Here is a 16,797-nt window from a genome sequence, read left to right as displayed (position 1 = left end):
AAGCACTGTAATTAAAGCGATTAGTGAAAAATGCTTGGTCTTTTTTATGTGGTTGTTATCTAGAAATTGAGGGATAGTTATCTGAAAATTCAACCTAATTAAGGAGCTACCAACCAATAATGTGACACCTACCGTGGCTGTAGTTGATTCCCCAGACAGATTTTAGGCTTACTTAGCCTAGATACATGGTATCCTTCTTTTCCAAAAGTCTTATATGGCCAAAACACATGACACTCCAGTCATTATGCATGGGAACATTAACATTTAAAAGTGAATTAAAACTTAGTAATGTTTATTCAAAAACATTATGTGGTCAAGATCTTCAAAAGGGTGACGTGTAGGGGGGCAAATATACCCCCCCCCCTAGAGGAGAACGTCTTGACTCAGTCAAATCTGTGACTGAGTTAAGATCAATAAGATGAGTGGTGATTGGCTGGCCCTTATCAATGGCTCCTGGTTTCGATGCTGTGGTATTCAGGATGGTATAAAGGTGGAGGTGACAGAATTGTTCTGGGAGTTTTTTTGTCCTGGGGTTCTGTGAGTGAGGTATCCTTTGTTCCTAGGTGCTGTCTTCATCTTGTAAGTATGTACGTATCAGTGTTGTAATGATCATTGGTCACATCGATCTATTCTCTATACTAGAGTAACCTTTTTTCTATTAAGTATTTGCCTTGTACTAGATGTACAACTATACATTTTATTAATTAATTATTATACCATGTCCTAATAAGCACTGACTCAACGTTCCTATGCTCAATAGTGAGCATTAACTTGAGTCAGATTATCAGATGTGTTTTGCTATGAAGTAAACAGAGACATCTCTGCCATATTATAATAGACGGAAAAGGATTGTAGTAAAATTCCTCTCTACAGAGTTCAGAATTCGGAATTTCAGTTGTTCACTAAAGGCACCGATCAGTGTAACTTTGTAAATGCTATTCACCCAAGTTTTGTCCAAATTGTCCATTCTGGCTCGGTTTTGCTCCAAAATGACACCTTATCGGAATGCTAATAATTGCCTTGTGCGTTGGCATGTCCGTCTCAGCCCCCCCTCCCCTCGCCCCCTGACCCCAGAGGGAACGGGTAGTCCCCACTTAATGGCAGCCACCCAAAAGTTGCTGTTAAGAAGTGACAAATGGAGATAGCCGGGGCCTGTCTGTTATGTTGAGGTCTGCCCAGGCGCCAGGGTTTGTGTGTGTGTGGGGGGGGGGTTGCAATTTGGGGAGCAATCGAGGACAACGTTCTTTCAGGTTGATTAGGCTGCTATGGTTAACTCAGCCAAGCCTATAAAACATGGCAGGAGAGTATGGTGGTCGTAGGAGGAGGGGAGGGGAGGGGCGGGAGTCTCGGGGTCCCTTACAGGGTGGCTTTGTCTCGGCCCTCCTCTCCTGCTGGTCCGTCAGCTTGGTTTGTGTGTGGCGGTCCTAACGGTACTCGGCCGTATAAAGGAGCAGGCTGGTTTTTTGCACTCTCTTCCTTTGTGAACGCCTTGCTCTTTTTTAGTGCACCCCCAGGTGCCGGCCAGCAGAATGAACCCCTTTCAGACTGATTTTCGAGACAAATGCAAACACACTACACTCCCATTATGACCACTGGAGTGCATTCCAATGGTATCTCACCCAGCCAGGGGAGCTGAACCTAGAACAGAGAGGAGGGGGGACAAAGGAGCTCTGGCATGATAGAGGGAAGAAAGGAAAAAGGAGCAGAGCTGAGTGGTGCGAGAGGCACAGTGGGACGTGGAGGAGAGAGGTGTTTTGGGAGCATCTGAGAGAGGGTTTTCAACTGAGGAGAAAACACTGAGAAACGGGATGAATTGTCCAACCCCCCCCCCCCCCCCCCAAATTCATTGCGGCTGGATTTTTGCAGCTTGATATGGGGGCACGTCATTTGTGCCACACCTGAATCAATAACTCAGTATCAGGAAGCATTTTTTTGGTATTGACAGGAGTTTAATGTATGTACCTCAGCGGTCCCTGGTTTTCTTGAATGAACGCTACAGAAACCAAGCAGTGAGCGTTGAGCATCAAACATCTTGATTTGCCATGACCATACCTCTCAGCAGAAGTGACACTTGTAAACCCAACAACAACAAAAAAATAAAAATTAAAAATACGAACAGTTGGTTTAATAGTGTGTGGATGGTTTCAAATCGTGGAAGTCATATCAAAGTCTTGTGTACCCATGTCATTACAAGTGGCTGTGAAAAAGAGGCTAGTTCAAATAGGGCCAAAAAGCCTGCTGGTAGTTGAGGAGTAGAGATAGACCTGTTCTAAAGCCTGCTGGTAGTTGAGGAGTAGAGATAGACCTGTTCTAAAGCCTGCTGGTAGTTGAGGAGTAGAGATAGACCTGTTCTATAGACCTGTTCTAAAACCACAGTCTTACTGGGCCGCACTCTATTAGGTGTATTACAGTCCCAGACCAGCCAAGTGACCGTGTGGACCTCTCCCCTCCCTCTCCCCTCCCGCGTGTCTCTGATTGGGGGGGGGGGGGACATTAGTCGTCAGAGTCTGTGTCGTGGCGCTGCCTGTGGCTTTGTGAGGAAGCAACAGGGGCCGCCTTGTGGCTGGCACGGTCGCGGGGGACGGGGGACCCCCTGTCGGAGGAGTCTGTGTCATGCCGCTGCTGGCGTCGCTGGGAGGAGGAGGGGGGGCGGCGCTCGGCCTTTGGCCCCCCCCTTGAATGGCTGTCATGGGGTCTGGCTCCGCTCTGACTGCGGCATGATGGATTATGATGATGGTGGTCCTTTCTGCGCCTGAGGAGGATGAAAAAACACACACAAACAATCAATGATCGGGACTAGGTTGGGGGTCGAGTAAGCTGATGTGAGAGTGGCGATAAAGCGGGTTTAAATGACAATGGCGAACCTTGACATCCATATAGGATGCTAACTATCTGGCCTCTGGAACAACAAGTTTTTTTTTTAAGAATAAGGGATCAATTGAAATGACCTGGATGATGCATTGACACACTGGGTCAAATCGGTTCCAACACCTTGGGTGTTACGTTTCGGCCAATTCCTTCCTGTTGTTGAACATCTGCCCTTTTCTCACTACTTATTTTTAGTCCTTCGTTTAATACCAAAGAATTCTGCAGACTGCCGTTAACGTAGCCAAAACATTTTCTAATCAGAAAAAAAACCTGTTCCGTAATCCGACTTGGCATACACAGTCTAATGCTTCTAGACTTCAATTATAGAATGTTTGAGATCCAGAAAGCATGTTGTCTTGCTGGGACGAAATCCAAGAAGCGCTACGATGAAACAACATAACAGTACTTTGGCGCCCTCTAGTGCCAAAGGCAACGCGTAGCATTCTAAACAGCAGCACTGCTGGGAGGTTGGAGTTTCTCTCAGCAATTAGATTTTTCCTTTTTTTTTTTCTCTCTTCTTTTTTTACATAAAGACCTCCTCAAACTAGTACAACAGGACATACAAACCACCTGCAGGTGTACAGGGACAAGCAACAAGCTGACCTTTTACTCTGATCCTCCGATTCGGACGAGGAAGACTCTCTTCTCTCCCGTTTCTTCTTCTTCTCTTTCTTCTTTTTGTCTTTTTTGCTCTTCTTCTCCTTTTTCTTCTTTTTACTCTCGTGCCTATGGAGTCAAGGTACAGTGAGTATTTGTGAGAGTTCTGACAGAGAGTAATCTGAGAGTTCACCCTGTTCTTGATGCATCACCTCTGATCCAGGTCCAGTTGTTCTACCTCCTCAGGTGTCTTTCTGGCGGAGGTTTCCTGACGCCCTTCAGATTTAAGGTGCTGTTAAGAGAACGTGCTTACCGTTAATATTGGCCAATAATCGTACAAAATCTAAACTGTATTTAATACAGCTTCATAGACACAGTATAGATGAAATAGAGAAATAAAGAAGGGACGTACGGTGAAGACTGACAGGCCTATTTTAGCAGCCTCCTTCTCGTGTTGGGAGAGCACCATTTTCCGTGACCCAACACTGGTGACAGAAAACATTGTTAAGAGTTAGAGAACACTCCCAAATTAAAGTGAAAGGGTCAAGAAAATCTGGTTTTGGTTTCTTTTCATAATATGCAACTTGAAGTACCCACTCAATACAACAAACACCAGTTTTAGGATCACTAAATACTTATCATTTGTGAACTGGATTCATTGTCTAGTCTGCAGTAGGCTACTGGTAAGTGATACATGGCTTGTAAACAAACTTGGATGTGTTCAAAAGCAAGGAATCAACAGTTCTTTGCACTGAGTGATAATTACATTGGAGTCAGATTATCAACATTAGATATGCTTAAATACTATTAACAAAATATAGTCAACTCTCTAAAATACTCTCTAAAATATCTACAATTTCAAGTTTCCCCATCAACATTTTCTTCACAGCCTCTGTGGAGCAGTTAGCTAGACCTACGTATATGGAGTCAGAGCCTGACATCTGTGCAACAGCCACGTTCACATAGAGGAGACTGTTACCTAGAGCTTCACATAGAGACTGTTACCTAGAGCTTCACAGAGAGACTGTTACCTAGAGCTTCACAGAGAGACTGTTACCTATAGCTTCACAGAGAGACTGTTACCTTCACAGAGAGTGTTACCTAGAGCTTCACAGATAGACTGTTACCTTCACATAGAGACTGTTACCTATAGCTTCACAGATAGACTGTTACCTTCACAGAGAGTGTTACCTTGAGCTTCACAGAGAGACTGTTACCTAGAGCTTCACATAGAGACTGTTACCTAGAGCTTCACAGAGAGTGTTACCTAGAGCTTCACATAGAGACTGTTACCTAGAGCTTCACAGAGAGTGTTACCTAGACCTAGAGCTTCACATAGAGACTGTTACCTAGAGCTTCACAGAGAGTGTTACATAGAGATTCACAGAGAGTGTTACCTAGACCTACACATAGAGACTGGTACCTTCACATATAGACTGTTACATAGAGCTTCACAGAGAGACTGTTACCTAGAGCTTCACAGAGAGTGTTCCCTAGAGCTTCACAGAGAGACTGTTACCTAGAGCTTCACAGAGAGACTGTTACCTAGAGCTTCACATAGAGACTGTTACCTTCACATAGAGACTGTTACCTTCACAGAGAGACTGTTACCTAGAGCTTCACAGATAGTGTTACCTAGAGCTTCACATAGAGACTGTTACCTTCACATAGAGACTGTTACCTTCACAGAGAGACTGTTACCTAGAGCTTCACAGATAGTGTTACCTAGAGCTTCACAGAGAGACTGTTACCTAGAGCTTCACAGAGAGACTGTTACCTAGAGCTTCACATAGAGACTGTTACCTAGAACTTCACATAGAGACTGTTACCTAGAGCTTCACAGAGAGTGTTACCTAGAGCTTCACATAGAGACTGTTACCTAGAGCTTCACATAGAGACTGTTACCTTCACATAGAGACTGTTACCTTCACATAGAGACTGTTACCTTCACATAGAGACTGTTACCTAGAGCTTCACATAGAGACTGTTACCTTCACATAGAGACGGTTACCTTCACATAGAGACTGGTACCTTCACATAGAGACTGTTACCTTCACATAGAGACTGGTACCTTCACATAGAGACTGGTACCTTCACATAGAGACTGTTACCTAGAGCTTCACATAGAGACTGTTACCTAGAGCTTCACATAGAGACTGTTACCTAGAGCTTCACAGAGAGACTGTTACCTAGAGCTTCACATAGAGACTGTTACCTAGAGCTTCACATAGAGACTGTTACCTTCACATAGAGACTGTTACCTTCACATAGAGACTGTTACCTAGAGCTTCACATAGAGACTGTTACCTTCACATAGAGACTGTTACCTTCACATAGAGACTGTTACCTAGAGCTTCACAGAGAGACTGTTACCTAGAGCTTCACATAGAGACTGTTACCTTCACATAGAGACTGTTACCTTCACATAGAGACTGGTACCTTCACATAGAGACTGTTACCTAGAGCTTCACATAGAGACTGTTACCTAGAGCTTCACATAGAGACTGTTACCTAGAGCTTCACATAGAGACTGTTACCTTCACATAGAGACTGGTACCTTCACATAGAGACTGTTACCTTCACATAGAGACTGTTACCTAGAGCTTCACATAGAGACTGTTACCTAGAGCTTCACATAGAGACTGTTACCTAGAGCTTCACATAGAGACTGTTACCTTCACATAGAGACTGTTACCTTCACATAGAGACTGTTACCTTCACATAGAGACTGTTACCTAGAGCTTCACATAGAGACTGTTACCTTCACATAGAGACTGTTACCTTCACATAGAGACTGTTACCTAGAGCTTCACAGAGAGACTGTTACCTAGAGCTTCACATAGAGACTGTTACCTAGAGCTTCACATAGAGACTGTTACCTTCACATAGAGACTGTTACCTTCACATAGAGACTGTTACCTAGAGCTTCACAGAGAGACTGTTACCTTCACATAGAGACTGTTACCTTCACATAGAGACTGGTACCTTCACATAGAGACTGTTACCTTCACATAGAGACTGTTACCTAGAGCTTCACATAGAGACTGTTACCTAGAGCTTCACATAGAGACTGTTACCTAGAGCTTCACATAGAGACTGTTACCTTCACATAGAGACTGTTACCTTCACATAGAGACTGGTACCTTCACATAGAGACTGTTACCTTCACATAGAGACTGTTACCTAGAGCTTCACATAGAGACTGTTACCTAGAGCTTCACATAGAGACTGTTACCTTCACATAGAGACTGTTACCTTCACATAGAGACTGTTACCTTCACATAGAGACTGTTACCTAGAGCTTCACATAGAGACTGTTACCTAGAGCTTCACATAGAGACTGTTACCTTCACATAGAGACTGTTACCTTCACATAGAGACTGTTACCTTCACATAGAGACTGTTACCTTCACATAGAGACTGTTACCTAGAGCTTCACAGAGAGACTGTTACCTAGAGCTTCACATAGAGACTGTTACCTAGAGCTTCACATAGAGACTGTTACCTTCACATAGAGACTGTTACCTTCACATAGAGACTGTTACCTAGAGCTTCACAGAGAGACTGTTACCTTCACATAGAGACTGTTACCTTCACATAGAGACTGGTACCTTCACATAGAGACTGTTACCTTCACATAGAGACTGTTACCTAGAGCTTCACATAGAGACTGTTACCTTCACATAGAGACTGTTACCTAGAGCTTCACATAGAGACTGTTACCTTCACATAGAGACTGTTACCTTCACAGAGAGACTGTTACCTAGAGCTTCACAGATAGTGTTACCTAGAGCTTCACAGAGAGACTGTTACCTAGAGCTTCACAGAGAGACTGTTACCTAGAGCTTCACATAGAGACTGTTACCTTCACATAGAGACTGTTACCTTCACATAGAGACTGTTACCTAGAGCTTCACATAGAGACTGTTACCTTCACATAGAGACTGTTACCTTCACATAGAGACTGGTACCTTCACATAGAGACTGGTACCTTCACATAGAGATTGTTACCTAGAGCTTCACATAGAGACTGTTACCTAGAGCTTCACATAGAGACTGTTACCTAGAGCTTCACAGAGAGACTGTTACCTAGAGCTTCACATAGAGACTGTTACCTAGAGCTTCACATAGAGACTGTTACCTTCACATAGAGACTGTTACCTTCACATAGAGACTGTTACCTTCACATAGAGACTGTTACCTTCACATAGAGACTGTTACCTAGAGCTTCACATAGAGACTGTTACCTTCACATAGAGACTGTTACCTTCACATAGAGACTGTTACCTAGAGCTTCACAGAGAGACTGTTACCTAGAGCTTCACATAGAGACTGTTACCTAGAGCTTCACATAGAGACTGTTACCTTCACATAGAGACTGTTACCTTCACATAGAGACTGTTACCTTCACATAGAGACTGTTACCTAGAGCTTCACAGAGAGACTGTTACCTTCACATAGAGACTGTTACCTTCACATAGAGACTGGTACCTTCACATAGAGACTGTTACCTTCACATAGAGACTGTTACCTAGAGCTTCACATAGAGACTGTTACCTAGAGCTTCACATAGAGACTGTTACCTTCACATAGAGACTGTTACCTTCACAGAGAGACTGTTACCTAGAGCTTCACAGATAGTGTTACCTAGAGCTTCACAGAGAGACTGTTACCTAGAGCTTCACATAGAGACTGTTACCTTCACATAGAGACTGTTACCTAGAACTTCACATAGAGACTGTTACCTAGAGCTTCACAGAGAGTGTTACCTAGAGCTTCACATAGAGACTGTTACCTAGAGCTTCACATAGAGACTGTTACCTTCACATAGAGACTGTTACCTTCACATAGAGACTGTTACCTTCACATAGAGACTGTTACCTAGAGCTTCACATAGAGACTGTTACCTTCACATAGAGACTGTTACCTTCACATAGAGACGGTTACCTTCACATAGAGACTGGTACCTTCACATTGAGACTGTTACCTTCACATAGAGACTGGTACCTTCACATAGAGACTGGTACCTTCACATAGAGACTGTTACCTAGAGCTTCACATAGAGACTGTTACCTAGAGCTTCACATAGAGACTGTTACCTAGAGCTTCACAGAGAGACTGTTACCTAGAGCTTCACATAGAGACTGTTACCTAGAGCTTCACATAGAGACTGTTACCTTCACATAGAGACTGTTACCTTCACATAGAGACTGGTACCTTCACATAGAGACTGTTACCTAGAGCTTCACATAGAGACTGTTACCTTCACATAGAGACTGTTACCTTCACATAGAGACTGTTACCTAGAGCTTCACAGAGAGACTGTTACCTAGAGCTTCACATAGAGACTGTTACCTTCACATAGAGACTGTTACCTTCACATAGAGACTGGTACCTTCACATAGAGACTGTTACCTTCACATAGAGACTGTTACCTAGAGCTTCACATAGAGACTGTTACCTAGAGCTTCACATAGAGACTGTTACCTAGAGCTTCACATAGAGACTGTTACCTTCACATAGAGACTGGTACCTTCACATAGAGACTGTTACCTTCACATAGAGACTGTTACCTAGAGCTTCACATAGAGACTGTTACCTAGAGCTTCACATAGAGACTGTTACCTAGAGCTTCACATAGAGACTGTTACCTTCACATAGAGACTGTTACCTTCACATAGAGACTGTTACCTTCACATAGAGACTGTTACCTTCACATAGAGACTGTTACCTAGAGCTTCACATAGAGACTGTTACCTTCACATAGAGACTGTTACCTTCACATAGAGACTGTTACCTAGAGCTTCACAGAGAGACTGTTACCTAGAGCTTCACATAGAGACTGTTACCTAGAGCTTCACATAGAGACTGTTACCTTCACATAGAGACTGTTACCTTCACATAGAGACTGTTACCTTCACATAGAGACTGTTACCTAGAGCTTCACAGAGAGACTGTTACCTTCACATAGAGACTGTTACCTTCACATAGAGACTGGTACCTTCACATAGAGACTGTTACCTTCACATAGAGACTGTTACCTAGAGCTTCACATAGAGACTGTTACCTAGAGCTTCACATAGAGACTGTTACCTAGAGCTTCACATAGAGACTGTTACCTTCACATAGAGACTGTTACCTTCACATAGAGACTGGTACCTTCACATAGAGACTGTTACCTTCACATAGAGACTGTTACCTAGAGCTTCACATAGAGACTGTTACCTAGAGCTTCACATAGAGACTGTTACCTTCACATAGAGACTGTTACCTTCACATAGAGACTGGTACCTTCACATAGAGACTGTTACCTTCACATAGAGACTGTTACCTAGAGCTTCACATAGAGACTGTTACCTAGAGCTTCCCAGGCCTGACACGCGGTCCACGTCTCTCTCCTCACCATCCACATCTTCCCTCCTGCACACATCTGCAAGGTCCTGTTAGGCAAACGAGAATGTGTGTGTGTTAGCAGCAACAATACCATTCCTATAGTCATCCATGCTCGTCTACAATCAGATTTCAATTGAGTGCCATCTTTTGTTATGAAGCAACACATTCAGGCTAATCTAAAAAATGTACGATGAACTATGTCTGTGTCTAACTCTAAAAGGGGGGGGGGGAACATGTAAACAGCGAGAAAGTGGACCTCTTTGGTCAGGCCAGTCGGTTGTCTTTTGATGGTCTTGTGGCCTCTGAAAAGAGAGACAATGACAAGTTATGGGGATGTTTAGATCCAACAGTTGTGGGATGTTCTCTGTTGCTGTTGGACCCTCACGTACAGGGCCGCCATCAGGGCCTCCTGCTCTGCCTCCCTCACAGCAGCCAGCTCCTCTTCTCTTGACAAAGGTGCGCCGCTTTTTTTGTCTTTGGCGTACCATGTTAGGTCACGGCCTTTCTGCCATCTTCCCACAGGTGCCATAAGAGAGTTACCTGGTGATATAACAAACACACGTTCACGTTGAGGGTGGGAAGAGAGGAAAACACTGATTCTCAGCCACCTTTTGCCAATTCAAGGTAAGCCAAACTCTAGTGGTCAATTTAAAAATCAACCCTTTCAAAAACGTGTATATAAGTAACTAAGGAGGGGGTAAGGAGTCGATTTGGAGTTGGGCATTAACATTGAAACATTGTCAACGCAACAAAACGTTGCTCTGTTGAATGCAACTCGTTTTTTTGGGCTGCTTTGTGTCACTGCACTGTACAACGACAAAAACATCAAGGAGAAGTAGTTATTGGAATCAGAGCAACAGGGGATTCAACTCCATAAAATCTAAACAGCATAACCTCTCATTCAGTCGCATTGCAACTTCATGTCAAGTATCATCGCTAGCGGACCGTGTCTGCGGTCAGTACGGAGGTCTGGTGCAGGGGCGGGGCTAAGGGGTGGCTACTTGGGCTCAAGCCCCGGATGTTTTCTGAAAAGCCCCGAATGTTTTACTTAAAAAAAAAAAAAACTCATGAGTAACGTGCAGTACCGGAGTCCAACAGAGAGGCAGCAGCTGCGCGACATTAGCCTGCGTACTGCGTAGCCTGCCCTGCCCTGAAGAAGAAGTGATCTCAATCAGTGCCTGACTTGCAAAATTGTAAGGATGGGTATCCGAAAGTTTTTTTCAACAAAACAAGCGCCAAGAACTGTTGCAGCAGCAGTATCAGCAGCTGACAACAATGACATCACCAGCAGTGATGACAAAGATGATGTTTCAGGTTTGTGAATCTTATTAGAAAGGTGACTGACTCACTGACACTACTTTTCCGGTTTGCTAATGCTAGCTGGCTATCATAACATAACGTTATGTTATAATGAAAATGAAACATAGCAAGGTACTGTTACGGTACATGGTAAGAAATCAAACAAAGGATAATACTTATACAAATAAAGTGAATAAGTGGCTGATAGTCTTTGATATCGGCACTCTGGTTGACTGAGTAACAAGTGAAAAATAATGATGTAACGTTAATGTTACAGCTAGTAAACATGGAGTAACCACATTAAGTATGCCCTTATGGTAGTATGTATGTATACAGAACATGACTCAAATCTATCCTAAGATGTAACGCTAACTAAGTTTGTTTAATGTCCCAGGGGAAATTTTATTTCACAGTACTATACACAGGCCAACAATACATGTAATATATCGTCATATAACACAGGACAAGACTCTAAATACAATATAAGTGGTGAGCACAGAGTCTGCCCTGATATACATACTGTAACATAACTAGCCTCAGCCCATCAATTACGTAATTCTATACAAATATAAATGATGGTGACTGACATGTGTGTGTGTGTGTGTGTGTGTTTACTGTCTATTTTGTAATACAGGTCAGCTGCTATCCAATGGCGCGTTCTGGCCTGCAGGGGGAGCTACGTGTGCTGACCTCCCTCTGTGCCCAGAACCACCACAATTAGTTTGCTTCATTAAAGGGTGTGAATGTATATGTGTGGTGGCCTGGGAAAACCCGTCGGATGTCGCTGGCGTTCGTTTGTGGCAAAGAGCAAAAATAGATGGAAATCGCGATTTTGGCGATTTTGATATTATGTGGTATTCTAGTACTTTGAACTCCATACTACATTATGGTGAATAAACATTTTAAGAAAACAAAAGAGAAAGTACTTATTTTTATGTTTTTGTGGTGGGTAGTTTGTCTGCATCACAAGCAGACAAACGAGACCGGCCGATCTGCATAGGCTCCTCCCCCGACCCGGAGGAGAAAGGAGTCGGGGGCAGCATTTATCATCTTTCACTTTTTTTGACATGATACATTAAAATGCTCATAACTTTTTAAAATAAAGGGCTATCTCAGTCATTCAACCAGTTATGAATAGCTGAGAACTTCTAATTTATGGAAATATTAAAAAATGAAAATGTCAAAATGCCACCATGTGAAGGGTTTTCCCAGGCCACCACACATATGTGTTCTCCAGTGCCAGTCTCTTTTGTCCGCTTTAAGGTGGTGGTAAGTTTTGATTGATTGATTGAAAACTTTATTAGAAGATTTGCAGAAGTAGGTACATGAAAGTACATATTACATACAAGGTCATCTAACAGGATAAAAACCCAAGAAAGCCACTGGCTTATTTCAATTGGGGTCCTTGATTCTCAATTCATCGTTACATGTAAGACAGACACAAAAAAAACTAGTACTATCTACAAGATAATACAGACAAATAACTAGTACTATCTACAAGATAAATATACATCCATCATGGGAAGAACAATACAACAAAACATTAGGTATGTACAGCGGGTAGGACAGGTGGGGACATACACCACAGGTGGGGGCGGGGGACAAAACACAAAGTATGTACAGTGTGTAGTTCGGGTCTTTTAATCTGATTTTTGATTTAGAGGGTCCAGTTACGGATTGCAGCCTCCTGTAAATGTTTTTTGAGAGTGGTTTTGAAGGTGGGCAGTGTTTTGCACTCCTTTAAGATTATAGGAAGGGCGTTCCACATTTTTACTGCATAGTTTGCAAACGAGTTTATCCCCTTGTTTGTGGTGCAACGCGGTTGAACGTGGTTCGTGGAGCTTCCTCTGGTATTGTATGTGTGGACGTTGTTCACTTTTTGGAAGTATGTTGACAGGTACTTGGGTGTCTTTGTGGTGTAGCGTATCTTGAAGACCAGGCCCAGTGCAAGCTGCTGCACTCTGTCAACTACTCGTAGCCAATCAAGGCTCAGAAAATGAGCAGCGGTTAGATGTGTCCTAGGGTTGAGGCCTAGTAGAAGCCTAACCAGTTTATTTTGGGCTGTCTGGAGTCTTGTTTTATGGGCCTTTGTGGTTCTATAGTACCATGATGTTACGGCATAGTCGAAGTGACATTAAATGAGAGCTCCTGATAGGGTCCTCAGTGTGTTTTTACTGACAAGTGAGGATATCCTGTACAAGAATCTAGTTCTATGGTTCACTTTTTTGATTACTTTTGCTGCCATTTTATCTCCGGAAAGATTTGCCTCTAAGATGGAGCCCAGGTATGTAATATCCTCTTTTCTTGTGATAATAATGTTACCCACTTTTATTTTAAAATGTTCAGCCTTTCTGAGTTTAGATGGGGATCCGTATAGGATGGTTTCAGTTTTACCTAGGTGTATTGATAGTTTATTGTCAGCTAGCCAGATGCAGATTCTACTCAGTTCAGTGCTTAGCGCTTTTTCCACCTGCAATATGTCCCTGTCAGAGACCAGCAGAGCCGAGTCATCCGCGAACAGGAACAAATTGCAATCACATGCTGATGACATGTCATTCACATATATTAGGAACAGTAAAGGTCCCAATATGCTTCCTTGTGGAACGCCGCAGGTCACTGGGAGGGGGGGGGACAGTGTTCCGTTCACTAAGGCTGCCACGATTAGTCGACTAGTCACGACGACGTCGACTACCAAAATCGTCGCCGACATATTTGGTAATCGCATGTTTTTTTGGAGCTGAAATAAGCGTTTTTTCTTTTGCCTAGCACCAGGGGAGCCCCCCCTCCCAAATGTCGTTGTTTGGTACCTGTACTATATCAATGACAATAAAGACCATTCATTTCATTCGAGAAGCATTCGTTTTTCTTCCCTGAAGCTGCCACTGGCTAGCGTCTCCCAGTGTCTTTGATGTACATGCGCAGTGTCGGTCATCCGGGGCACACGTGACTTCCCCGGAAAAACAAACAGAGAAATGTCTTCCTGTCCTCGTACCTCTAAAGTGTGGGAGCATTTCAACCACAACGTTGAAAAAAAGAATGTAAAATGTAAAATTTGCAAAGCTGAACTCGCTTATCATGGCAGCGAGCATCTAAAAAGGAAGCACGTTGTGGCAGATGACGAGGAAGACGATGGCTCGTCTCGGTAAGCTAGTTAGCTTGTTATTGGCTAACGATATCGTTACGTTAAAAGCCTTCTTACATTATTTTACGTTGTCATCAAAGCGATACTTATCAAATAGCAAAAAATGTTGTCTTAACGTTACAGTGCTAAGAAGGCGCGTTCTACTATGAGATGAGTGAAGCAAAGCAAAACTTTTGTACTCTGTACAAGTATTTATTTTTGTTTTTGTATTCTTTTGGTTGCCTAGTGCCTAGCCTACCTCATTTTACTCAGCAGTTTGCACCCTCTACTACTCTTTACATTACATTACATGCAAGTGATGCCAGAAATAAATCTGCAAAGTTCATTAAAATATCTATTTTTGAGTGAACAATCATTTTAATTGTCTTTATTTTTAGTTAGCACATGCCTACAACAACAACAACTAACAACTTCAAGCTAAATTTAGAAGCTGATTTAGAAGATGATAGCTAAATAAGAGCGATTGAGTAATTGTGCGATAAGCTGTAATTTATGATCTGATTAGTCGACTAATCGTTAAAATAATCGGTGACTAGTCGACTATGAAAATAATCGTTTGTGGCAGCCCTACCGTTCACACTAACCACCTGTTCCCTCCCCTCTAAGTAGGATTGCATCCAGCTCACCGATGTTCTATCGAACCCAATTGCTTTCAGTTTATCTAACAATATGTGGTGATCTACTGTGTCGAAGGCCTTCTGGAGGTCCAGCATGACCATGCCGCAGTACTTGCCCGAGTCCACCTCATGGTTGATGTGGTCGTTCAAATAGAGAAGGCATGTGTCAGTGGAATGGGATGTTCTGAATCCTGATTGAAATTCATACATCAGATTTTTTTCGGTAAGGTACCTATCAACCTGTTCATAAACTATTTTTTCCATAAGTTTCGAGATGGAATTAAGAATAGAAACAGGTCGGTAGTTGCCTGGGTCTAATTTGCTTCCTTTTTTATACAGTGGGGTTACCCTTGCTATTTTAAAGTCAAGGGGGACGTGTCCCTGTTTGATGGAGAGGTTTATTATGTGGGTGATGATTGGGGTAATGGAGGCAGCTGAGTCTTTTAGAAATCTGGCTGGAATATTGTCATGGCCCGTGGCCTTTTCTGAGTGTAGAGCGCCCAGTTTTTTTAAACACCTCATCGTTTGACACCATGGAGAGTTTAAAATCATCTTTGCGTACACCCAGTTTATTGTAGAACGCACGGATGTGCTCTACACCATAACGCCCTGAGTGGGGTGGTAGATTGTTAACTAATTTAGTGGCTATGGTTGTAAAGAAAGTGTTTAAGCACTTAGCCACATCCAGCTTGTCTGTAAAGAGAGAATCTCCAGATTTTATGCTGATGTTTGTAGACCTGGTTTTGAGTTTTTGACTGCAACCTAGTTGGCTATTAAGTAGCTTCCAAAGGTCGCGTGGTTTGTTTAAGTTTTCTTCGATTTTGTTATCGAGTTGAAGGTTGAAGGCAAATTTTTCCTGCACGCTCTGCGCGCACATTATATTCTCCCTCTGGGCTAAGCCCCGGACCTCCTACAATCCTAAATCCGCCCCTGGTCTGATGAATGCTCACCAGCACTGAAACAGCGGCTTCACTCTCACTGACCACCGACACGGTCACCATGTCGGCAAAGTGAACTCATCTGAACTAACAGAAAAGGTGTATTTCAGGCAAGGCACTTTGAGCGTCCGATGTGATGAGGGACTACACCAAGCCTGAGGACAAAGGTAAGAGCTTTCTTTTCGGGTTCCGTATGCGCGTTCAGACCTGGGTGGTAAAACAGCCTTTTTTATTGATGCCCCTAATACATGGAACACTCTGCAGCAAACTGTCCGGTTGGAGGTCCTCCCCTCTGCCTCTACCTTTAAACTCCTGGTGCAAAAACGGTATTCTACCGATTGCAATTGTTTTTAGTTTTTTCTTTTTTCCCTTTAATCCTGTCTTGCTCACTGTTTGTTTGCCCTTGCTCACTGTTCTATTGTACACTCGACGTCACTGTACATGAGGGTGACCTCAGTGCCTATCGAGTTTTAAATAAAGGTTTGAAATGAAATGAAAGAAACGTGGCACGGCGAGGCAATGTTGTTAGCTGCCAGGCTAGCTGTACGACGCCATAACGTCCTCTCTCCACTCACCCAGGTAGTTCTCCCGGTGTTTGTCTCCTTTCACATCATCCCAGTTGAACTGGTCCTGGCCTCCCCTCACACCCCCGGACCTGGAAGAACCGAACATGTCTGCAGCGTCTGAATAATATAATATAATAAGATCTGCGATGATCAACACATCCGGGTGGTTTGTTGTTGACACGTGTGTGCTGGGGCCCTCTGATGGCGGGGTTAGGGTTAATCAATCCGGGGAGTTTCCTGCCACACTCTCCCCGCCCACCTCTCCGCCTGGCCCGGTTTGGCTTTCAAGAGACGACTCTTTAACAACGATGAAGATAGCGAGCGAAGATCGTGAATTCACGTAATTCTTCTGGTGTTTAAAAATAAAATACAAAACC

General features: G+C 43.2%; 1 protein-coding gene across 1 annotated transcript; it reads right to left on the bottom strand.

The window, feature by feature from the left end:
* Positions 1–1,998: 1,998 nt before the first annotated feature.
* On the bottom strand, positions 1,999–16,797 carry cUnh1orf35 (chromosome Un C1orf35 homolog). The gene is made up of 8 exons (XM_080547166.1): positions 16,430–16,797; positions 10,248–10,398; positions 10,115–10,160; positions 9,823–9,905; positions 3,878–3,950; positions 3,678–3,757; positions 3,472–3,594; positions 1,999–2,752 (listed from the first exon to the last, which is right to left on the bottom strand). The coding sequence occupies exons 1-8, from the start codon at positions 16,524–16,526 to the stop codon at positions 2,494–2,496; spliced, it is 912 nt and encodes a 303-aa protein (XP_080403292.1). The 5' UTR covers positions 16,527–16,797; the 3' UTR covers positions 1,999–2,493.

This window comes from Nansenia antarctica (assembly GCF_963989245.1).
Source record: "Nansenia antarctica genome assembly, chromosome: 16".
In the NCBI taxonomy this organism is placed as follows: domain Eukaryota; kingdom Metazoa; phylum Chordata; class Actinopteri; order Argentiniformes; family Microstomatidae; genus Nansenia; species Nansenia antarctica.
Note: the sequence above shows the minus strand (reverse complement) of the source record. Positions and strands in the feature narration are given on the sequence as shown.